Source organism: Sitophilus oryzae, unplaced genomic scaffold (assembly GCF_002938485.1).
Source record: "Sitophilus oryzae breed Bouriz unplaced genomic scaffold, Soryzae_2.0 scaffold_1297_pilon_pilon, whole genome shotgun sequence".
NCBI classification, from domain to species: Eukaryota; Metazoa; Arthropoda; class Insecta; order Coleoptera; family Curculionidae; genus Sitophilus; species Sitophilus oryzae.
Window position 1 is genome coordinate 10809748 of NW_022145945.1, and position 26355 is coordinate 10836102.

A 26355-nucleotide genomic window follows, 5' to 3' on the forward strand; every position below is an offset into this window, starting at 1 on the left:
TTGGAATTATTTTCAGTAGAAAACAAATATGTGCTTTTCAGTGTTTTTTTGTCAACATATACCGTATGATCGAAAAAACGGCGTCCAGTTGTCTGGGAAATGACGATTGAGGATATTTTGCTCTATATTATTATGCTCTAGATTATTATGCTTCGTTTAAAAAGTGTTTTATTAAAAATTCGGGTTTGGGACGTGTCCAAGTTTTTTCTTTTTTTTTTAATTTTTATATGCTGTAGCTCCATGTCATGTTCATAATAGGTTTTTGTTAACATTCCATCAAAACTACGGAGGCCTTAAAAGGCCTTTTCAGTTACCTTGTTTAATTTTGCTTATACATATATTGAATTAATTTTTCTGCTACTTTAAGATTTCTCTATTCTTACCTTACACCTAATTTATGTGATTTTCTTAGCATATATGATTTATAAACTATATTTTTCCTAATGGAAGGATACTGAATAGGATATGCAAAAATTAAGATATTTTAACATTTATTTTCCAGACAAAAGCATAATATAGTATTAGGATTAAGACATAACAAATATTATAAGGAAGATCTTAATATAAATCACAAACTAACTAAGTCTTAATTTGGTCTTGTATAAACATAGGTATAAAACTAATAAGATCAAAACTCAACCTTCACCATATTGTCAAGATTTGGCATTATAAGAAACAAGAAATTACAGTAAATTAAGAAAAGAATATCAAAGTACACGATATTAAATACTGTATTGTATTCTATGACACAAATTGTTTCCTTTATCTATGCAGAAAACAAACAAAATAATGTTCCAGTAAACAAGTACCTAGCAACGCCTTGACAACGCAAAGCATCGCTTAATTTACTCGTTAAACATTTGCCAACAGTTATATTGCAATCAAATTTTAATTTTTACAATAAACTAACCTTTAACATTCCTGATATAGTTCCTTACCAGAGCAAAATTTTACTATATTTGCTAGCAATTTAGCGGTCGATGTTCTGTATCTGTATGCTTATAGTACGACTTCCCTATTATCCCAGTTGTGTAAGATATCTGATTAAAGAACTTCTGTTCGGGAAGTAAGCCATCTGCATGGAAAACTGAACAGTTTTATGTGATTGCTTCGTTGGAAAAATGCGCATAAGTTTTGATATAACAAGTTGATTATATTATTTTTTCTTCTAATAAAGTTAGAAATCTTAAAATCTTTTTTTTTTGCATATCGATACCAGTATTCTAAAAGGACGTATCCCACGAATCTAAAATTTTACAGGAGGAGAAAAAAACGTTTAATTTTTCAAGTCTTCGATAAAAATTAAATTTTTTCACTGCCAAAATTTTGTTAAAACATGTTTTATGACTCAGTGTTGCTTTCTGGTAATTATTTCATTAATTGACGACAGTAAGTGGGGTACGTCTTATTGTGATTACATCCCTTTATTGGATACGACATGTTTTTTCAGTGTCATATTACCTGAATCATAATGACTGATGGGTTAAGACAAATTACACAATGATTATACGAAGTAACATTTATTTTTGCTTAATGAACATTGAACAGTATTGCTGTAAAAATTAAAAAAAAACTAAACCTAATCTAATAATAATAAACTACTTAGATTTCTCATTATTTATTATTGTTCTCTTTTTAACAGTCTTCCTTGTATCAATCTTTTTTGTGTTGAATTTTTTTGTTTGCTGTTTTGTATTTTGCTTTTTGTTGGTTTTCGACTTTATTAATTGCACGGTATTTTCCTCGTTAGACGATAGTAATTGTATTTCTGTATTTTTCTTCTTGTCAGGTTGCTCTGTTTTCTCGTAATATTTAATCATGTCATAAAAGTAATGTGTGTCTTTTGGAATAACTTTTTTTAGCTGTTGTAAATCAAGCCATTTTTTCTTTGAAATTTCTAACCTTTTGTTGTATAAAGGCTGTGGGATGTATTCATCAAGATTAATCCCTTTTTGCCTTTGTGGTAAGGTTTCATAAGAGTCTTCGTATTTGGTTTTAAATAAAATTTCTCCTGAAGGTAAATATTTCAGGCATCTTATGTCAGCAACCTTCAACGGACTCTTCAATTTTCCTGGACGAATTGAAATATATCTCATCAGGTTTGGGTTATCAAAATTAAGAAAATATGAATGGTCCACGTATTCCACTTCCATAGGCATTGGTTTTTTTCTAGCGTCTTTTATAATATTTATGTAGTCTGTCGGTAGTAAAATATCTTTTCCCTTCAAACGTCTCTCATTAAGACTATGAGAAGAGTCACACTCCATTTGAGTATGACCCTTCTCAAGAAACTTTTGCTCAATTTCAACGTCAAATTTCGTTGCTAGAACGGATAATGCATTTGACAGAACGTTATTTTTATTCTGATAGCCACAACTGTCCGAGTATAAAACTATAGGTTTCTTGTCCCTCTCCAAAACCGATGTCATAAGTTTGACTATGCAGGTTACAAAAACTGAACAACATAGTTCTCCTTCTGTTTCGTTCCATACAAAATTTTTGCATGCATGAGTTGACAGGTTGTAAATTGTAAAATTGTGAACCTGCAATTTTGTCTTATAATACAGGGCACTTGCCTGTAATTGCGGGCACAATTTGACGGCTTGTACGTCCATTGTGAAACAATAAATATCGTGATCTTGTGCTTTTTGTTTGTCCAAATCTTTCTCTTTGCGAGCAAGAACTTTGGCCAAAATATGATCCTGGTAGACACTCTCGTCAACTTGAAGCATTTTGTAGCCACAACATAGATCGCACTGATCCTTCCTAGGGTTGAATAGTGCGAGATTCATTTCATCGAACTCTTTGAGAAAACTACTAAGTGACAAGGGCAGTACATCTTCATCCAAACATTTATTTTTATATAATTGAAATATATCGGTCTTTGATTTGAAGTCTTCCTCCAAATATAATTTGTTTGACTTTTTGCGGCAGTAATGGCTTTCGATTTTCGGCAAACTATCTAGAAATAGTCGCAACTGAACTTTTTTCTCAGTTTTTTGTTTGTTTAAGTCATCTTGTTTGTTTAGTGTTCCAAACACAGACCCCTCGTTGACCCAATGTCTGACCATTCGTTCTTTTATACCTAACGTACCAAGAAAGGTCTGTTTACAAACTTGATGTTTCCCATTTTCTATTTTTAAGTAATATTCAAATGATCCCTTTCTCCTGGATGGATTTTTTGTATAACTTCTTTTTCTTTCTGTATAGTTGGTCATGTGCAATACATAAATCCTCTTTTGTTCCCAGGACATACACCAAAATTTACTGAAAATCATTTGTCGTATTTCTTCAGACATTAAGTGGCAGAAACGATTTACTGCTTTTTGACAAAACTTTGATTTACATTTAGGTCCCAGCTTCCTTTGGTTTCTTTTTATATCATGTTTAACGGTCCCGTCCTTCGATCTTGTGTATCCAATGTACTCTTCTCCCATCATTCTTTTCCTTTTATTAACGTTTTTATCCCATAATTCCCTATTACCCTTTTTCTTCCTTTTTTTTCAGTTATTCCCGTATCTGTAAGAGCTTGTGTGTCTTGAGCTAAATTAAGGTGTTCGGTATTTTCATGGTGGTGAGTATCATCTTTGGACTGTACCAAATTTAGATTATCTTCATTTTCTTCTTCACCTGAGTATTCTGAGTCTTCTTCTTGGCATATTTCTTTTTGAGGCGGCAGATAGTCAGGATCAGAATTATTTACAGATTCTTCTAAACTTTGATGTTGGCAAAGTTTGTTTTTAAGTTGTATCAAAGGTAAGTAATCTTCGTCTGGGTCCTCTTAAGCGTAATCCAATTTTTGAAGTCGTGTTAATTCGTGGTTTAAAGTTTTATCCTCAGGTTTGGCTTGTTCCTCTAATTCTTGAATCTGTATACTTTCTAGTCCTACATTCTCATTACTTCCATGGAATAATTCAGTGGTATTATTTAAGTTCATTATTTGCAGAGTATCAGACATTAAAACATCAACGGAAAGTAAATCAAAGTTAACACCCTGATTATCGAAAGAATCTTGAATTAAGTTGTTTTCATCCTGGTTAATGACTTCTAATTCGTAGGAAACGTCGTCAATCATGTCATTGATATTTATTGCTGATGGGTTGCGCAATTGGGGTACATTGATATTAAATGGTGGTTCATTCAAAGCCATCGCCACCATTTTTGCTACTCTATTGGAGATCTGGAAAAAATAATACATGAATAATTTAAAGGCAAATATTTTTACTACAATTATACATTATAAAAAAATTACCATGCTTGAAGAAACTAATAGACCTTAAAATATAACTTACGTTCGACATCTTGAAAAAACACGCGCTTAAAATACAGTTTTTGCTTATTTCAATTATTGCAACACTATAACTTCCAACGGTCACTTGACGAGAAACTGTGGTATACGACTTATTTGAACGACACAAATCAGATGTTTTTTTTACGACGTATTAGAATAGGCGCGAAAAAAATATTTCCAGTTGAATGTTTCTTACGACATGTTAGATTTAGACGGAAATAGACCTATTGGACTGATATTAGTTAAAAACGCTAAATCCAAAAAATTGTGGGATACGTCCAATTAGAATATTGGTATCGATTTTATATATTCATTATACTTTCATTTCACAATCTTCATTATCCTTCTTACCTTAATTTTGGATATCCAGATAAATTGTATTATTATTGATTAACACTCAAAAAGAAATTTTTCAACTGCAAATAATTCGAAAATAAACTGCAATTTGGCAACATCGACGATGTGCGCTTGCGTAGTATCGATGATCAAATGCAGCAAATATGGGCTTCAAGGTCAGCCACCGGATCCACACCTTTACCCTCGGACATTATCTAATTTTAAAGTAATTTTAAATCAATAAATTTTTAAAAATAAACGTTGAGTCAAAAATATGAGATATTAAAATTAATCTTAAAATATGTCAAAATTATCCACATCAGTGTTGCCAAGAGTAGAACAGGGTAGAACTCTTGTAGCGGCGTTGTGGCGGAAAATAATTTTCTTCACAAAAGTTCAAAAAATAATAAATAAAAGTGATCGGTACTACGTGTAGTTTTTCTGCAAAAACTAGGTCTTTTCTTCTTAATTAAATACATAAAAACTAGTTTAATAAACTACATTATATATATTGTTATTACGATAGAAAAGCAATCCTATAAATAATAAAAATGTAAATTTTGATAAAACATGTAAGGTATAAATTATTTATTTAATTAAAAAATTATCAATTCGCATAAAAACAGAATATAATGAATAAAACAAAATTGTGGCAATATCAAAATTATTAGATACCTATAAAGTATAAAGTACAAAAAATCTAAAAAATTTAAAATAACCAAATAACGAATATAAAATATCATAAGATTTTAATCACCTAGTCAGTAATTTTTTTTAAAACTTTGTAGAAAAGATATATATATATATATATATATATATATATATATATAGCTATATATACCATATATATATATATATATATATATATATATACCTATTTCAACTTGATAAGGGGTGTTTCCTCTGTATAAGGGGTGTAAATAATTTTTTGACGTCAATGCTATATTTAAAGCCATATTTCCTCTCTTCTGAAGCTTCAACCTGGTTTGTATTAAAAGTTTAAAAATAAAAAGTAATAACAACTTAGTAAGAATTTAATTATAAAAAAATAAAGAATAACATTCCCAACAAGTGGTGATACGAGTCAAATAGAGAACTACAACATTTGGTGGCAGCGACTACAAGATTGGTGACGACGGTGGTCCAATCCAGGATCACGACAATATTTCTCACGTCTCTAGCTATACAAGTTGTAATGTAGTTTTTAAGAGTAACATGTAGTTTTCCGAACCCTACTTACCATAATTTACTTTATTAGTCTAATTTATTAAGATCAAGAACCAATTTTTTGTTACCGTATTGCAATAATTATACAACATTCTAGCTCTAGCGTGTTTTTTGTCGTATACAAGTCGTATGCCGCATGGAGCGGAATTTTGAGCAGGCACTTCAGGCACTGTAGTGGGATAATGCGCTAAACAATATCAATTGGCAACACTGCTCTTTATCCTTTGAACGTGCTTTGAATTTGAACTGAATGTCAAGTCGACTCTCGAAAAAAAAATAATTAACATCAACAAACACATACATTTGAAAAGTCATCAATTGTATGCTGATATCGACTAGTCACGGTCAAACTACTTATCAACAGGGTTTAAAGTATCATCGTGACTAAATATATATATTTAGCAGGTACTTCTAACTAGGTTCGATTCGGTATCAGAGTATAGTCGGCTTTTTAGCAACTGAGTACGAACCGAGAAAAATGGCTCAAATTGTATCAGAAGTACTGAATAATCCTCTGTTAAGGGCCTATTTCTTTTATGCCAGCTTGTTGGTGTTGAAAATGCTCTTTATGTCGTTGTGGACTGGTACTAAAAGAATGAAAACGAAGGTAAGTTTTAAATTTAACTTGATACCTTACAAAGTGTATGGGTATATGTCTATTAAATTTAGAGCTAAATCTAATGGATTCTACTGGATTTTTAGACTTTTTCTAGCCCTGAGGATATTGTCAGGTTACCAAAAGCTAAAGTGTCAACAAATGAAAATGTTGAAAGAGTTAGAAGGTATTTTAGTAAAAAATAAATGTGTAGAATATATTAAGCTATTACCAGAGAACAACAATCATAGAGAAGCGACAAAAACTAGTGTTGGGAAAATTCGAATCAAATAATACTACTAATTCGATAGTAAATTAAAACTAACTAATTCGATTATCTTTTTTGATATAATCGAGATAAAAATTAGTAGTATTTTATATTATATCTGTGGTAACCGAATCACAAATGAACAAATGAACATAAAACATAACCTCTTATGGACGAATATTAGTAATTATTAGTACTATTTAGTAGTATTCTTTCGTTCTGAACGAACTGAAAATTTTTACTTATACTGATTTATAAAGGGAATCGACAAAGAAAGGAACGATCCGATATAGAAAAATCCAGAAATCGTTATTTCCAATACCACGTAGGAATAAATCAGATTAAGTGAAAATTTTCATTTCGTTCAGAACGAAAGAATACTATTATTTGGTTCATTTCCATCTCACTGATAACATAAAAAGAAATACGAACCGCACGTAAACAAGGACATACTTATATAGTTTTAGAAGAAATTTTAGAGAGGAGGTTTTCAACAGGAATTGAAATGTTAATAAAAGGCCATAACAATAACAATCATAAACTCGGCACTTTTAAATTTAAAACTTTAAATTATGGTTTAATTTATTAAACTGCTTCGGCACAGTTAATAGAATACCTACATTGAATAAAGATTTATTTTTTTATTCTTTATTCAGTGATAGAATATAGGTATGGCAATGGTTCAGATTTGTTTAAAATAGCCCCTAGACGAGCACTAGCTGGGACGAATTTATTTTTAGGTTAATACTACTAAATAATTCGAATTATTAATTCGATTGTGAAATATGAATTATTACTAATTATTCGATGGTGAAAATAATTCGATTATTCCCATCACTAACAAAAACCGTCGGCACTATTGTAGTGAGGGGGACCAAGTTTTGTGACCTTCAAATTGAGGGTACGTAACGGCGTAACGACCTTCAATCGATTTCCAGTAATTCTATTGGCTGAAATTTTTGACAGATGAATTTTTCAGCCAATAGAATTACTGGAAATCTATAAGGTCGTTACGCCGATACGCCGTTTTTAGCATATACATATAACTATATATACTCAGTATTCCCTATTTAACCCCGTGTGTTGTTTCCGTGCCGTAAGAAAAAGACAACATAACTCAGCTCCATATTAATGCTGCATAAGTCTATTTCACCCGGATATCGATTGAACTGCGATTGCGCCAAACTCCGATTGATTGTTGTTTTAGTTCTGTTTGCATTACTTTTTATTTGTGTGTGTAAAAGAGTGATTTTGTTTAGTTTATTGTTTCCAACTATTTTTTGATATTTTTCCAACTCCATGATAATGTGTTATAAATAATAAAAATATAAATAAAATTGAAGGTTAGGTGAAATGTCAGTCAACCACTTCCCTTTAAAAACACGGACCAATGAAAACTTCTTCAGGTAAGGCATGCGCAATTAAGTGACTATCCGGGTGAAATAGACTTATGCAGAATTCCATATTTCTCTTTCACTGTTTGGGCTTCACTTTTTAGAGATTAGGCTGAGTATATAAAGTTATATGTATATGGTTTTTAGGATAGTGTGGATGCACCCTGAGGTACGTGAGAGATCGCCGGTTTATTACACTGAAAGAAATTCAATGAAGACAAAAGAAATGAAAAAAGATATAGGTACACTGATAAAAAATGTGTTTAGTAAAAAGTATATTAAAAATATTTAGGAATAATTTTGAATAGTAACTATCTTTTAACATTTTACGGGTTTCCGCGATTTGTCGATTTACCGCGTTCAACACTATCTTTTAGGGATATTCCTTATTTTTATATATTTGATAATATTGTTTGCTTTCAAATTAATATTTGAAAAAACTGGATGTTTTTTTTAAATCAAATGATAAATAAAACAATTTTAAGAAATTTCTCAGCTGTTATCAGAAGCGTTAAAACAAACGACAAAATAAATAATAGGATTAATTTTTTAATGATGTCAAATTAGTTTTCCACAGAGAATAGGTACATTAAAGAAATGCTAACTTCATGTTAAAAAATGGAAACAGACGCCACCTGGTGTCGCCTGGCAGTACTAGCTAAATTGAGGGGAATTGGAGGGGCGGGGCTTAAAAGAGGGGAAATTTAAAAAAAATATATTTTTATAAGTATCACTGACTTACTGTTTAAAGTTAATAAACATATTTTTATTACTTTAATATAATTTAATGTATTAAAAATATGTCTATTAACTTTACACAGCAAATCAATGATATTATTAAAGGCTTATTATTTTCAGAGAAAATTCATAGTAAATAAATTACACATTAGTAAACAATATCATTTATTTTTTAGAGCTGCGATTTATATTACAATAATATTGAAATATATATTTTTTTTAACAATGAAAAAGAATATCCCGGAACCTGAAAAAGAAAGATGATCAATTAATGACTTAAATTAGTTCAAAATACATTTTGCAAATAACTAGTGAATTGGAAAGATAAACATACTATTAAAAAGACATTTTAGTAGTATATTATCATCTATTTACTGATAATACATAAGTATATAATAGGTAAATAACATGCATAAGGCACTATGATACAACTACCTGTATCATGATAACACACTAATATCACAAAAAATATATGCTAATTTAAATTCCTTTACTGATCTAATGAAACACTATCTAGCCTCAATGCATGCCATTCCAAAGCCAAAAAAAAACTGTTATACCAAATAAATATAAGCTGAATAAAACATAAACCAAGCCAACGTGCATAAACAACCAAAAAATGCATCAAAATAGCTATTTATGTAACTAGTACCTAAAATGATGTTTTTTAGGACGAATCATTACTGTTTGCGGACGAGGCGTTAGCCGAGTCCGAAATAGTAGATGAGTCCTAAAAAACATAATTTAGGTACGTGTTACATACACTATTTTTTGTCATACGCTTTTTACAGTTTTTTAGAACGCATATTTGCAAATTTTCCATATTTGAAATTATAATGTTTGAAAAAGTTGGCTTATAAATTCATATCTTAGTAACGAGTTTGTTTATTTCATCGCATTTTGACATGTCATTCGAAATTTGTCACAAAATCACACAAATTCATCAACAATTTTAAAATGTTCCAAAATCCCGAACATATTGCTAATAAGGCCAAAGAAATCGTGTTGGATTTACTTCCTGTGAAGTCTCGTGCCATTTACCAGAAAGAATATGATGTTTTTAATGAATGGAAAGACAAAAATGGCGTATTCGTTGTAAATGAAGATGTATTGCTAAATTATTTCCACGAAAAGTAAGTACCTAGGTACCTATTTAAAAGAGGCTTTTAAATTAAAATATTCTTAAATTACAGTCACAAACATTCAAACCATCGTCAATTTGGTCGAAATATTCCATGCTGAGAGCAGTGTTAAGTGTTAAAGAAGATATTTATATTGACAAATTTCCAAAACTTATTGCTTTTTTGAAGAGGAATTCGGTTGGTTACGAGCCTAAAAAGTCTAAGGTTTTGTCCATAAAAGAGATCGGTGATTTTTGGCCACGGCTAGTGATGAAACTTATTTACTTACTAAGGTAAGTTTGCGATAATGATTTTAAAATATATAGATGGTTTCTTATTCCATTGTATTTGATTTTTAGGTAGCTCTTGTCATTGGCCTTTGTGGAGCATGTAGAAGAGAAGAATTGTACTCTCTACGAGTGCAAGACATCATAGAAAAAGACAACAGCTGCCTTTTAGTTACCCTTGCGGATACAAAAACTAATATCAAAAGAGTGTTTCCGGTGGTGAACGAAGGGAACGTTGTCAATCCAGTTGAGTTGTATAGAAAATATGCTTGTCTTAGGCCAAAAAATGTACCACATGATTATGTCTTCATCTCTTATCGTAAAGGAAAATGCACCGTGCAACGAGTCGGCATTCATTCATTTGGGAAGATGCCATCGATTGTAGCAGCATTTTTAAAGTTGTCGAACCCAAACGAATATACAGGTCATTGTTTCCGACGTAGTTCTGCTACTCTTGCTGCAGATGCAGATGTGGATTTTACATCGCTGAAACGCCTAGGAGGTTGGAGGTAAAAATTTTAATATTTTCCGATCTTGTTCTAAACAACAATAATTATTTAGGTCGTCCACAGTGGCCGAAGGTTACATAGAAGAATCTATTGAGAAAAAGAAGAAAGTTTGCAAACTGCTAATGGGGGAAAAGAAAATCGCGACCACTTCCACGGATGTATTACCAAGTACATCATCGTTCGCATTTACTCCACCTCATCAGAAAGTAAATTTACCTGCCAATGGAGGAGTCGTTTCGATTGCAGATGCAAGTTTTCAAAATGCACAAAATTGTTCATTTCATTTTTATTTTTCCAAATAACTTAGCTTTTGATATTGTTAGTATTTAATAATTTAAAAATCAAATACAATGGAATAAGAAACCATCTATATATTTTAAAAATCATTATCGCAAACTTACCTTAGTAAGTAAATAAGTTTCATCACTAGCCGTGGCCAAAAAATCACCGATCTCTTTTATGGACAAAACCTTAGACTTTTTAGGCTCGTAACCAACCGAATTCCTCTTCAAAAAAGCAATAAGTTTTGGAAATTTGTCAATATAATATCTTCTTTAACACTTAACACTGCTCTCAGCATGGAATATTTCGACCAAATTGACGATGGTTTGAATGTTTGTGACTGTAATTTAAGAATATTTTAATTTAAAAGCCTCTTTAAATAGGTACCTAGGTACTTACTTTAAACAAATAACTTAGCTTTTGATATTGTTAGTATTTAATAATTTAATTATAAATATATGTATAATTTTATGTGATTTTGTGACAAATTTCGAATGACAAAATAAAACAACCAAATAACGAATTTAGACATTTTAGTCCATAAAGGTTGCCATGACGACCTTTACGGCCTAGGCCGAAAAAGAAACATTTTACGGACTGAAATGAGTCCGTAAAATAGCTGTTTTTGGGAGCGTATGACAAAAAGAAAATTTAAGTTAAGGCAATATGCTCCTTTTTGCATATTAATGGCCAAATAATATAACGTTGATTTAATAAAATTTTACTGGCGTCCTTCTGAGATATAAATCAGATTAAAAGGACATTGTTTTTGTAATAATTGTTTGTTTTGTAAACATTTTTTGAAGACAATACAGTTTTGAACGGGCTGTGCGATATAAACAAGAATCTTACTATTATTTGAGGTTAGAAAGTATTTAAATAATATAAAACATAATCAAAAACATTTTTCATCATAAATTATAGAGGTACTTACGTGTTTTGATATTATTATCAGGAAATAATACGTTTAGTTAAACAGGTACGCTGCCAGGCAAGTTCTATCGGCGGGTCTTTGCAAAAGTTGAAATCTAAAAATACAAAAATACGTTTACATCTTAGTTGTATTTACGAATAAAGTATTTGTGTGTAATTTCTGACTTACCAGTTAACTGAATAATCGCATTAAATACATCCAAATGGTAATTTAATATTGTAAAAAAGCAAAATTGTTTTAAATCACTTGCCAGGACTGAAGATTTTCTAATTTAATTTTTTAATAAGCGTCTCAAAATATGTTAACATTACACACATTTTTAGTAGGTTACTTAAGTACTAAAAGTTCAAACATGTTAAAGTTCTACATGTACATATATATTTTTTTTAATTTAAATGTCAAATGTACCTTTATCATATTGATCCATCTTCTTTTGTTACTTCCTGGTCAACAGTATTTTGAAATCGTCGAACTATACGTTTTTGATATTTAAAAGGCAAATAATTAAACTGTACTCAAAATGCAATTCTGTATTATCCAAAAGTTATTTTGCCGATTCCGTTCAATTGTTAACTTTATTTTCAAAACCGGGAAGAAAATATAGCACAATCATGTAAGTACCGTATGATCGAATAAAAACGGCGTCAGCGATGGCTATGAAATGAAGATCGTTGTCATTTTATATGTAAATTTATATAGGAAATGCCATCGATCGTCATTTCCAAGCCAACTGGACGCCGTTTTTATTTGATCATACGGTACTTCTTTTGTTTGGTGAACATTATAGTTTTATGAAAAAATAGTAATTTTTTACATTGAAAAACATGTCGATTTTACTAAAATAACAAAGTCAAAACGTAACAAACTATATTTAAAATGAATTTACGTATTTTGCTAAAATTTTTCGATGGATAATTTGTTATACCATCGGTACCAATCACTTACTTTATTTTATTATTTTAGTTCAAAAACTTTGAAGGCACCTATTCATAAGAAGGATTTTAATTTAAAAGCGAACAACCTGCATCTATATTAAGTTTTAATAATATTTACTTCTGAAAGTTAGTTCTTTCTTTAAATACGATTATAATAAGTAAGGATAAAAGATAGATTAGTTAATTCAAAAAGATTATTTACGCAAATAAAAAAAATAGTAAGATTTCAGGACTTTAGCATTAACAATGGCAACGCTGCCCGTGTTCCGAAAATCCGTTGAGATGACAGTTGGCCGTTTTACCTCCCACTCCAAATTTTTAGGCGGGATTCGTTTTGTCGCTTCTCTCATATACGTATTACTTTTTACAAATATACTCAGCCTAATCTCCAAAAAGTGAAGCCCAAACAGTGAAAGAACAATATGGAATTCTGCATAAGTCTATTTCACCCGGATATTCATTTAACTGAGCATGCCTCACCTGAAGAAGTTTTAATTGGTCGATGTTTTTAAAGGGAAGTGGTTGACTGACATTTCCCCTAACCTTCAATTTTATTTATATTTTTATTATTTATAACACATTATCATGGAAAGAAAGAAAGAAAGAAAGAAATTGCTTTATTGTCATAAAAAAATTTTACAATTTTGTTGACAAAGCTTAAAAAAAAAGAATATAAAAAACATACAAAACTTCACTTAACAATAGAAAAACATATAAAACTAACAGCAAACATACAAAACTAAAACAATACTTTATACAATTATAGAAATTGTACATTGTCAAAAATTTATTTAATTAAATATAAATAAAATATACTATATATAATGTCAATACTAAATTTAAATGGATAGAAAACAAAATCATTTCTTAAATTTAGTGAATGTGTGTTAAATTTAGAACCCTAGATATTAATAAAAAAATCGTTAACCGCGTAAATGGAGTTGGAAAAATATCAAAAAATAGTTGGAAACAATAAACTAAACAAAATCACTCTTTTACGCGCACAAATAAAAAGTAATCCAAACAGAACTAAAACAACAATCAATCGGAGTTTGGCGCAATCGCAGTTCAATCCATATCCGGGTGAAATAGACTTATGCAGTTTTAATATGGAGCTGGGTTATGTTGTCTTTTTCTTACGGCACAGAAATTGCACACGGGGTTAAATAGGGAACCCTGAGTATATTTGTAAAAAGTAATACATATATGGCTTCTCTACGGTTGTTCTTCTCTGCTATTACTGTCACTGTATAATACTAAAGTTCATGTTTAGGCAACTTTTCTTTAGTAGTTATTTGAGTCACATTTCACAAGTAATCTTGTGTATGTAATTGATTTTCTTCCATTTTAGGGCTCACCTTAATGATGTTGAAAACATACCAATATTTTTAGTGATCAGTTTAGGATACATACTAACAAATCCATCATATGCAGTTACCTTATTATTATTTCGAGCATATACTTTAGCAAGATATATCCATACCTTTGTTTATGCAATTTATGTTATACCACAACCTGCTAGAGCATTCTCTTGGGGTACTGGATATGCTATTACCATTTATATGGCCGTCTCTACACTGAGTTACTTTTGGTAAATGTTGTTTTACTACCGATAATAAGTTTGAACTGACAACTAAACTTAATTTTTGTAATTTCTTGGGAACTTAGTTTCTACCATATGATCAGAAAATGGCGTCCAGTTAGCTGCGAAATGATGATCAGTGACATTTCCCATATAATTATACGTATAAAATAACAGTCATAAAGAAACAATGACAGCGATCCTCATTTTCTAGCCGTATCTGACGCCGTTTTTTCGATTGTATTGTTTTAATATGTGTAGTATTTAAATGCTTTTTTTTATATTTGTAAAAATGTTAGAAACTAAAGTTGTAATAAAAAATAACAATATTTGTTCTTTTTTTTTGGTTTTTGTTATAAATTATCAAGAGTATTGTATATTTTATTACTGGTTAAAATACGTATACCATCCTGGACTCTTTACCTGCTTGGTCAGTATAAAGGTTGTTTCTCACTATACCTTCCATTTCCATTCCATATTCGATCCGTATTTTTTATTGTATTGACGCTATACGTAAGCTTCCTTTCCGTACCTTAAAAATTTGTATCTTTTGAAAAAGGTAATAGATTTAATTAGAGGTGAAAGAATGAATAAATATCAGCAAAATTTTAACAGAGCTGGTACAAATGTAAGAACTTGACAACGCTGTTTTCGATACGCTTAGGTCCGTCCGCCAAAAAATGTATGGAAGGAAAGAATATGGAACGGAAGGGAAACGGAACGGGCATTGTGCATTGTCTTAATCATTTACATGATATGATCATAGATATGATATTTTATGTAAACGGAAGGGAGCTGATATGGAAGGTATAGTGAGAATCAACCTTTATAAAGTATATAATGTCTGTATTTTAATTCATGCTACAGAGACAGAGATAAATATAAATGACCGGTTGACAGGCAGAGACAAAATAAAAAGCGGCTACAGTGTTGCCGGTTTTTAAGTGTCTAAGATGCGTGTAGAAAAATTAACTATTTAAAAACTTTCATGTATTCTACTGAAATGAAGATAATATATTTACGCTTGTTCTTCTCTGATATATTATTACCTAGGGTATATACCGGGTGCGTCTCAAAAGTGGCTCACCCCCTATAACTTTTTTATTCTTTCAGATAAACAAACGAAATTTGGTATTTTAGTTTGACATAAATTAGGATTGATTGACATATTCAATTATTTTCGGTCACTCTGTTTCACCGGAAATTATTACAACTTTTGATTTTTAAATGGCACCCTCGGTGTTTTTTGACTTTATTCGATAGAAAATGACCTTCTGTGGGTGCATCCACACTATCCTAAAAACGGCGTAACGACCTTGAATAGATTTCCAGTAATTCTATTGGCGGAAAAATTCATCTGTCAGAAATTTTATCTGAGGGTGCAGCCACACTGTCCTAAAAACGGCGTAACGGCGTAATGACCTTGAATAGATTTCCAGTAATTCTATTGGCTGAAACATTCATCTGTCAAAAATTTCAGCCAATAGAATTACTGGAAATCGATTCAAGGTCGTTACGCCGTTACGCCGATACGCCGTTTTTAGGATAGTATGGCTGCACCCTGCATAACAAAATACCGAGTGTGCCATTTAAAATTCAAATTCAATCAATTTCCGGTGAAACTGGAAGTGACCGAAAACAATTGAATACGTCAATCAATCCTAATTTATGTCATATACTAGCATTACAGTTGAGGGTTGGAACCTTTGGTGTTACACAGCACACTAAATCACCACAATACACCAAAACACTTTTACTTTTACACTGGACGCGCGTTTCGCTAACCATGTTAGCATCATAAGCAGATGATTATAAACTACTAACTAACAGTTTATAATCATCTGCTGATGATGCTAACATGGTTAGCGAAACGCGCGTCCAGTGTAAAAGTAAAAGTGTTTTGGTGTATTGTGGTGATTTAGTGTGCTGTGTAACACCAAAGGTTCCAACCCTCAACTGTAATGCTAGTATATGACATAAATTAGGATTGATTGACGTATTCAATTGTTTTCGGTCGGATTGTTTCGGATTTAGTGTTTTTATTTTGATATACTAGCACACTAAATCTCGATTTTTTATCCGAAAATATAAAAAAGTTAAAGGGGGTGAGCCACTATAGTACATTACAGAGCTGCAGTAAAATAAGTAACTCGTTATGAAAAACAAAGTTCCAACCATAGATGCAACATTTTTCATAAAGGTTAACTTAAGTCTTTTGATTTAAATCATTTTAATGACTTAATAGCTATTTATGTAACTAGTACCTAAAATGATGTTTTTTAGGACGAATCATTACTGTTTGCGGACGAGGCGTTAGCCGAGTCCGAAATAGTAGATGAGTCCTAAAAAACATAATTTAGGTACGTGTTACATACACTATTTTTTGTCATACGCTTTTTACAGTTTTTTAGAACGCATATTTGCAAATTTTCCATATTTGAAATTATAATGTTTGAAAAAGTTGGCTTATAAATTCATATCTTAGTAACGAGTTTGTTTATTTCATCGCATTTTGACATGTCATTCGATTATAACCAAATAACGAATTTAGACATTTTAGTCCATAAAGGTTGCCATGACGACCTTTACGGCCTAGGCCGAAAAAGAAACATTTTACGGACTGAAATGAGTCCGTAAAATAGCTGTTTTTGGGAGCGTATGACAAAAATATATTTAAATCTTTTTATAAAAGACTTAAGTCATCTAAAAGATTTAAGTCGCAAAGTTTTATAAAAGGCTTACGTCAGATTATTATATATTTTTATGATAAATTTTTAACAGCAGTATTTTTTTTGCACACCTAGTATAGTACACCTTCTTAGTTCCGTACAGTCTTCTTAGTTCCTGAAATACAACGCGAATTTTAAAATGTTGTATTTTTCGACCATCTTCGTATCTTTGTTTTAGTTGCGCCACTATTTTCTGTGGAACCTACGGTTCAGCCAGAAAATCGAATCCAAATTTTTTTGAGATTCTCAAAAACGGTGGGGTGGGGGGATACGACTGGCAAAATATGAGAGCGGGGGTAATTTAATGAGAGTCTAGACCTTTTTTGATGCCAGATTGGCTACTATTTTCCACATAGATGACAACAGTTCTGTAAGGTGTTACTGTTACTGTGAATTGTCTTGAAGTGTTTAGTAAGTCTGCAATGATGTTTAAAGAGTTTCTGGCAATTTTCGCACTTATATATCATAATTCCTTTATTATTTTCTACCTGTTTGTAAGTATCTAATGATTTCTTCTCTTTTATTTAAAATTGCTGCTTGTTTTATCATGTAAATCTGCTTGTTTTATCATTATGTCTCTCCATGACATGTATTTTCTATAGAAACTTTTACTACAAAATTAACACTTAAATAAAGGAATTATATCACATTTTTTCGTCCTTTTTCTGGTTTTCATATTTTGAATTAGCTATTGTTTCAGACATTTGTTCATCAATGGGACTTACATTTTATTCAAAAGTATTATTTATTTCCCTTTGTATAGTTAAAGAACACTCTTCAATATCTACTTCGTTTCCTTTAAAATTTTTAACATCCATGTGTATTTTCTGCGATTATTTTTTGATAAATCTAAAAAAAAATAAATTGTTGTTTTTTTATAAATTTACATTGTTCTCTCCAGCCATTTTTTTACCCTTATATATGAAGTGGTAGACGACATTTATTAAAAACTGAGAAAAACTTTTAGGAATTGATTTAAATATGTAGTAGGTAAACGATTATATGGTTGCTGGTTGGGACCGAAGTTTGGAATCAGGGTAAATAAAGTAGGTTCCTTCTTTCTAGAGTATAACCCTGGCAGCAAAAAGAAAACTATTTAACTGGCAATCCTTTTTTGTTAACTTCTATCCTTGTATAAACAAGGCTTCTATTAAGTATACATACAGACCGGACCACCGTAGTAGTAACATAGGCAGAACCGGACGAATTAAGCCGGAGTCTCATGCATCCGAAATCCGATGGTACGACATCCGAAATTTGAAGGTATCGTGTGAAATAAAAAAAGCCTGTCACATATATCCGAAAGTTCGTTCCGAAATTTGACAGTTGTGACATTTAGACCTGTCATTCCTATGTATTATTATTATGTATTATTCCATGTATTATTGGAGAAACACTTATAAAAATAACTTCCTCGCCAAATATCCCGAAATTGCCCACTTCCCACTAAACTCGATTTTAAAAACCAATGTTTTCAAAAAAAGTGAGGTTAAAAAACACACGATATCGTACAAAAGTTAAACAAAATTTAACTTTATATGACGTCGGACAATTAGTTAAAAATATCGGATAAAAATTGGTGTCAAAATATTTCGACCAATAGGAGCACCGTCGGATCGTCGTGTCATCGGATTTCGGATGCATGAGACTCCGGCTTTAGCGTATACCCGTCCGCCGGATAAAAAGCAAGCGAAAAAATGCGATAAAATAAAAATAGGTAGATATGTGATAAGAATGTTTCAGAATTCGTGTTTTAATAGTCAAAACGAATACATAGATTCTCGCGACAGCTCACGTGTAAAATTTATTTTTTAAGTAAAATAATGGATGTTTACGAAGTTCGTGAGAAAATTCAAATTGTAAAATGGTATTTCCAAAATAGGGCTTATCGGGATATACAAACAATTTTTCCACAAACTTTTGTAAACAGGTCAATTCCATCTTTACCTACTATATTAAGAGTTATTAATAATTTTGAAACACATGGGTGCGTGTCCCCACAAAAACACAAAAAGCCTGATATGTTGATTAATGAAGAACAGGAGTTAAAGCAAGTGTTCATTTTTACTACCGCGGATCAGAATCCCACGTTTTCAAGTAATCAAATTGATGAGGTAACAGATTCTTCACCTAGCACGGTTAAAAGAGTCCTTAAAAAGAATGGATACCGATCGTATAAAGCGCGCAAAACTCAAGAAATTTTCCATGAAGACCAATTTCGGCGTATGGCGTTTTGTGAATCTGTAATGGAAAAGGCCAATTTAGATGAAAACTTTATTCGGCGTATAGTTTTCACCGACGAATCAAGTTTTCATTTATTGAGTCGTCATAACCCTACACAAGTGCGATATTGGTCTCGGGAAAATTTGCACAGATATTTTGAGGTACGCACGCAATATCCTCAAAAGCTAAATGTTTGGGGTGGCTTTGTAGGGGAGCATATGATTGGTCCATTTTTTATAGAGGGTAATTTAACTGTTGCAAAGTATTTGGACTTGTTACAGCAGCAGATTGTGCCTAGAATTCGTGAGTTATTGGAAGAAAGATTCCACAATGTCTGGTTTCAACAAGATGGTTGCCCTGCCCACAATGACCGTATTGTTCAAGAATATTTGATTTGAATATTGCATTTTTCCCAACCGTTTAATTAGTGGATATGGAACTATTTTGTGGTCCGCTAGATCACCAGATCTTTCTCTCAATGATTTCTTTTTGTGGGGTTATGTAAAATCCAAAGTGTATGGTCATAATAGGGCTAATAATCTGGATGAGCTTCAAGTAAAAATACGCAAGGCTTTCCAAACTATTAGCCCTAATATGTTAGCCAATGTCAAACCGGTATTTTACGACCGCCTAGGCTTCTGTCTAGCACAAGAAGGTGGTCTTTATGAACACTTGTTACAACTTTTTTTTATTTAGAGTAATATTTTAGTTTTTTTTTATTTTATTGATGTATTTTTTAATTTTGAAAATGAGTTTTGGGTTTAGAGAATTTATTTATTTTTAGTTTTGGCTTGTAAACACACTCATAATAAATATTTAAGTATTTTTATTTTAAATGTTACCTTAAGTAAAGGTAAACACTTAAAATGAAAATAATAATTACTCGGCACTCCTCGCGTCGTATTCCTAGTCTGTCACGACCGACCCGTCCAAGCACAACTGCAACTGCGTACTGCCTAACCAGTCGACTAGCCGGCAGTGAATCTCAAGTACGAACGCAATCGGGTAAGCGTAAATTCGTCCGTCAAGTTGCTATGTTATTAGTAGCCTGGTCTTCTCTGTATAGTGAAGTCTGAAGCTTCATGGAAACTTCTTCATGCTAGCTTGGTAGATGGTTAAGGTTTAAACACCGACTCTGTTTAAAAAAAATATTAAATAAAACTATACATTAAAAAAATCTCATTTAATAGGAAGTATATGTGACAATGATATTGTATAATTGCTTGTAAAAAACTCAGTTGTCAACAAATTATACACAAGGTGATCACCATACAACATGTTTAGGAAGGCCAATTAATCAGAAAATTTCAAAAGTAAGCCGTAAAATGCTGTTATACATGTTAAAAATTTAATCTCCTAAAAATAATTTTAATTCCAAAGCCATTATAAATTACAACAGAAATTTTTTGGAATGGGAATTTATGACAAATTCTGACACATCTAAAAGTATACATTCTAAAGGGTATTCCAATAAGAGGTTTCGGATGTTGATAACGAATAAAATAAAAGGTTGTGAAAAGCAAAGCTTACGAGAACAATCCGCAAACCATTTAACAATTGAAACAAGAAATTAGGCGAATAATTCGTGAATGTGTTCAGCAGTAATGGAAAATTTGAACAAATTTATACACTGTCCAGCTAAGCAGTGCCATAAATAACTTTTAGGAATGGTATGAAACTTTTATTTTATTTGTTCTCAACATCCGAAACATCTTATTGGAATACCCTTTATTTAAAAATTTCCAATTTTAGCATGAAGATAATTTTGAATCGCCCTATAAGTACTTGTAAATGTAAAAATATTTTTAAAATGTCAAAAAACGTCCTTTTAACGTCAAAACCTCAAAAAAATTGAAATGCAAGAGACCCAAATAGTAAACTTGAATATTAAGCAATGTGTTGCCTTTAAATTATTACAACAGAGCATTTTTATTATTTCTTTATTAACTTATTTTTTGAAATCATCTGAATAGCTCAAATTTTTTGGGGGATTTAATTACAGATCACCACATTATAATACATTTTATACATTATCAATAAGTTCGTTAGGATTAGCTAAATGATGATTAAGTTTCAAATGGTTTCTTAAATATCTTTTCTGTCTAAAGCTCTGACCACACACCTTACACCTGAATGGTTTCTCATCAGAATGAACTAACTTATGTCTTTTAAGTTCGTATTTTATTCTAAAACTTCTCCCACACACATCACAAGGATACGGTTTTTCACCAGTATGTCTTGTTATATGCGTCATCAAAGACTGTTTAGCTCTAAACTTACTGGAACAGTAAGTACAAGAAAAAGCAAACTCTGTACTGTGAGACCTGTTATGCACAAACAAGGAAGCTTTTTGTTTGAAAGATTTACCACACAAAGCACAAACATATGGTCTTTCATTTGTATGGATCCTCCTATGTTCCTCAGCATTTCTTTTGGTAGAAAAATACCTGCCACAAATATCACACTCAAAGTTCTTGATCCTTTCATGAGTTTCTTTAAGGTGTCTAACCAAACCTTGGGAAACTCTAAATTGTTTACCACAAAGATCACATACATAGGGTCTTTCACCTGTATGTATTCTCATATGCCATACATAGGTGTATACAGAATGAAGATTTTTACCACATTCGTTACATTTGTAAAAAACTCTCCCTTCTACAGTAAATTTCGCCTTGTTCACTATATTCTGGTCAATTTTTTGTTGAGGCTTGTTCATCATGTGTTTCACAGTAAACCTGTGTGTAGAGTTCTTTTTTCTCATAGCTCTCTTATTTTTATTATTATTCTGCAGCTTATTGTCAAAAAATCGCATTTGATCAAATTTAATATCAGGATGTTTTTCATTTACATGTCTGCATATGTCACGTTCAGTCTTATATTTAATAGAACACAAAGAACATTCATAATTCCCAAAACTAACACTATGTTCACTTTTTTTAATACTGTCTGGACTAGCAACGCAAAAATTTCTTAAAAAGGTATCTGATTTTCCTGGTATTATGGAACCTTGGTCTTCTATATCTGAATCTTCATTAAGAGCCAGTCCTTCTTCAATACCTTCATAATTAACATCTTTACTACTTTTGTGCTTGTCTTCAAAAAAAAGTATTTGATCATCTTTAATTTCAGGATGTTTCTCAGTTATGTGATTTGATATATCACATTCAGTCTTAAATTTAGTAGAGCATAAAGAACATTCAAACATATATACATTATTCTCAAAACTGACACTTTCCTTAAGAAATTTTGAACAAAAATTCCTTAAAAGTGTATCTTTCTTTACTGGTATTATAGATTCAGGGTCTTCCATATCTAAATCAACACTAAGTGGTATTTGGTTTTCTTGACAAATCTTTTTCTTGTGTCTTCCGAAGTCTCCAGTATGTAAATCTTTATATATACATACATCATTCCTATAAAAAATGTATCAATATCAGGATTACCAAATACCAAAATATAATAACTAGTTATTTCAAAGACAAAAGTTAGCATTATATAAAAAATGGCTAGAGTTTTGTTATAAGGTAACTACAGTTTGACAAATGAATCTGAAACAACGGGGCAATAATAGGAGGAAAGTTTTATATAAACATACCTAGCTATAGTTGAATTCATAAAATATCCAGAGGTATGCGGTATGTAACGACAATATGTAAGAAATTTCTATATTTTGAAGTAAACTTTATAATATTGTTTTACTATAAGTGCCTACATTTTGTTTAGTGATTTTCTAAATATAGTAATAATTGTTAGAACGTGTGTACTATATATAATATTCACAAATAAAGTTTTAGATATAAAATACAATATGCTAGAATCAAAACCAATCAGATTGGTTGGATCTGTGATGCCATGATCAATTTCCATGGAGTTACCGGCTTGTCTAAAGCGAATGCTATCCTATTACTTTTTTACCTTTTTAAGAAATCTATTACCTTTTACCGCTACGGCCGGCAGTCCGTCGTCAACCGAAAAAGTTAAAAACTTAAGATCCTTTAAAGCTGATAGCTGATTGAAACATTGATTTTATGAAAAACATAATTACAGTTTTCTAACTTACCTCGAAAAAAAATGCGTGAAAGGTGACTTGGTCGGTCATATGGTATATCTAAGTACCAGTTCCTATTATTTTAAATTGTTTTGTTTAGGTGTGTAGGTAAAATTATTTATAAACTGTTACTTTTTTGAAAACTCTGCCTCTGGTACAAACTGGGTGAACTGAGTAACCCAGTAAAAGCCAGTGCCGGTCCCAAGCCCGGATAAAGGAGGAGGGTTCTCAGGCTAGGTTAGCACCCTGCCTGAGGTAAAAGAAACATACTGCTCACAGAACTGAAGGGATAGCCTCGGAAAACGATCGGAACCATATGATGACGACACACGCTATGAAAAGGAAAAGACGACTAGGGAGAAGTAAACACACCATAACAAGACTTGCCTGCTGGAATATAACATCGTGGAATGGCAGAGACCAGGAGATAGTTAACGAAATGAAACAACACAAGATCGATATATGCGCTCTATCAGAAACGAAGAGGAAAGGACAGGGCACATCAAGATACGATAACTACATATTAGCCTACAGCGGAAGAGCTAAACAAGATCGAGCACAATCGGGAGTAGGAATTCTACTCCACGAGAAATACGAACAATGTATAGAAAGCATAGACTACATTAACGACAGAATCATTAAAGTATCTCTAAAAATCAACCACAGGCAAACACACTTAATAAGCACATACGCACCGGATATAAGCAAACCCATAGAGGAGAGCGAAACATTTTACCAAGACCTACAAAATACTATAGATAAACTAAACAACACGGACAAAATTATTATACTCGGGGACTTGAACGCCAGAATAGGCAGGGAAGTGATACCAGGTATAAAACAAAAATACAATGAAGAGATAACCAACGAAATGGAGAACTCCTGATAGACTTCTGTGCAAGAAACGAGCTACGAATAAACAACACGTATTTCCCCCACAAAGAGCAACATAAATATACATTTAGGAACACCAGGGATCAAAAGTCGATGATTGACTACGTAATAAGTAACAGGACAATTATACCATCACAAGTAATAGATGTAAGGGCACTCACCTCAGCGAACATAGGCACAGATCACAGCCTACTACTGTGTAAAATGCTCATGGAAAAGCCCCACAGGACCAAAAAACCCCCAGTAACCATCGAAAAATTCAACATTGAATCACTGACAGATGATAGCACGAGAAACCTGTATGAGAACCGATTAACAAACAAACTGAAAGGACTTAACATGAGTGAAGGCGATGTGGAGAGCTGCTGGAATAAAATCAAATCGTGTATCGTAGAGGCAGCCGAAGAATCCATTGGCAAAAGAAAAGTCAACATAAATGGAACCAATAATAGCAAAAAACCCTGGTTCTGTCACGAAATTAAAGAACTTTCTCAACAGAAAAAGAAATCCTATCTCAGATACAGGAGCTCACCAACGACAGAAAAACGCGTCGAATATACAGAAGTGAGAAACAGAATCAATGCCAGAATCAAAGCCATAAAACGGGATTACTGGGCAAAATTTACAAGCGATATGGATCACGACCTATACGGAGCACAGAAGAAAGTCTGGAAGATGCTTAAGAACAGGAAAAAGCCAGTAAATGAGTTTGTGCAAACAAAAGGAGTTACTAAGGATGTATGGGAGAGCTACTTCAGGAAACTTTACAACACCGAAGAAGTCATAAACGTCGAAAACTACGAGACAAACCATCAAATAACACTGAACGAAGAAGAGGTAATGGCAAAAATCAAAAAATTGAAAAACAGAAAAGCCCCCGGAACAGACCTTATACCAAATGAACTTCTGAAATACGCCGGACCTGAACTAGGAAAACATTTAAAAATCCTTTACAACAAAATCTTAGAAACATCGGAAATACCTACGGAATGGCACAAAAGTATAACTATCCCTATATTCAAGAAAGGACAGAAGACGAACCCAGACAACTACAGAGGCATAACACTGCTGAACACAAGCATGAAACTCTTTACGGGTATTTTGAAGGAGAGACTTGAAACACAAATAACAAACAAGGAAGAACAACAAGGCTTCAGACGAAACAGATCCACGACCGATGCCATATTCATTATCAAACAACTAAAAGAAAAGTCAATTGAATTTAATACACCAGCATACGTCTGCTTCATCGACCTCACCAAGGCATTTGATAGGGTGCGCCTTTACGACATCGTCAATATACTAATGGCGAGAGAGGCGCCAGACACCATTGTAAGAGCGATCCACAACCTAAACATGAACAACAGGACTAGAGTAAAGGCAGGAGACACTTATACGGAAGAGATACCGACACCAGGAGGCATCAGACAAGGTGACAGCCTTAGCCCATTTCTGTTCAATCTCTTAATGGACAGAATTATAGAGGAAGTATCATCACTAAATATAGGATACCGAATGGGACAGAAAAGAATCAGCATGGTATGCTACGCCGATGACGCAGCCATTTTCGCGGAAACGGAGGACGACCTGCAGAAACAGCTTCACAGATTCTACCAGGTCAGTCAAGCGATGAATATGACCATATCTACAGAAAAAACGAAAAGCATAACCTTTGCTAAAGACCCCGTGAGATGTAAGTTGGTAGTTCAGGACAAAATCATCGAGCAAGTCTCACAATTCAAATACCTGGGTATGGATCTGTCGAGCCACCATGATCCAGCGAAGGACTTAAGAAGCCAGATCAACAAAGCGACTGCCATGTCGGGCTGCTTAAGGCAAACAATATGGGCGAACGAATACATGAGATGGGATAGCAAGGTAAAGATATACAAGACTTGTATCAGACCAATCATGACATACGGAATAGAAACCAGAGAGGAAACCAACAAAACGAAGAGCATG

The 26355-nt window shown here is 32.3% G+C and overlaps 2 protein-coding genes across 2 annotated transcripts; one reads left to right on the top strand and one right to left on the bottom strand.

Annotated features, from left to right (window-relative positions):
* The first annotated feature begins 6097 nt into the window (after positions 1–6097).
* LOC115874758 (microsomal glutathione S-transferase 1-like) lies at positions 6098–14834 on the top strand. Its single transcript, XM_030890037.1, has 3 exons — positions 6098–6461; positions 6557–6636; positions 14269–14834. The coding sequence occupies exons 1-3, from the start codon at positions 6333–6335 to the stop codon at positions 14510–14512; spliced, it is 453 nt and encodes a 150-aa protein (XP_030745897.1). The 5' UTR covers positions 6098–6332; the 3' UTR covers positions 14513–14834.
* A 6640-nt stretch (positions 14835–21474) lies between these two features.
* Positions 21475–22761, bottom strand: LOC115874481 (zinc finger protein OZF-like). Its single transcript, XM_030889630.1, has one exon. The coding sequence runs from the start codon at positions 22759–22761 to the stop codon at positions 21475–21477; it is 1287 nt and encodes a 428-aa protein (XP_030745490.1).
* Positions 22762–26355: the final 3594 nt, after the last annotated feature.

Coding starts and splice junctions, on each gene's coding strand:
- LOC115874481 (XM_030889630.1), bottom strand. CDS start 22,761: ATGGAAGACCCTGAATCTATAATACCAGTAAAGAAAGATACACTTTTA.
- LOC115874758 (XM_030890037.1), top strand. CDS start 6,333: ATGGCTCAAATTGTATCAGAAGTACTGAATAATCCTCTGTTAAGGGCC. Junction 6,462..6,556: donor CTAAAAGAATGAAAACGAAG/GTAAGTTTTAAA, acceptor CTGGATTTTTAG/ACTTTTTCTAGCCCTGAGGA. Junction 6,637..14,268: donor AATGTTGAAAGAGTTAGAAG/GTATTTTAGTAA, acceptor CTTCCATTTTAG/GGCTCACCTTAATGATGTTG.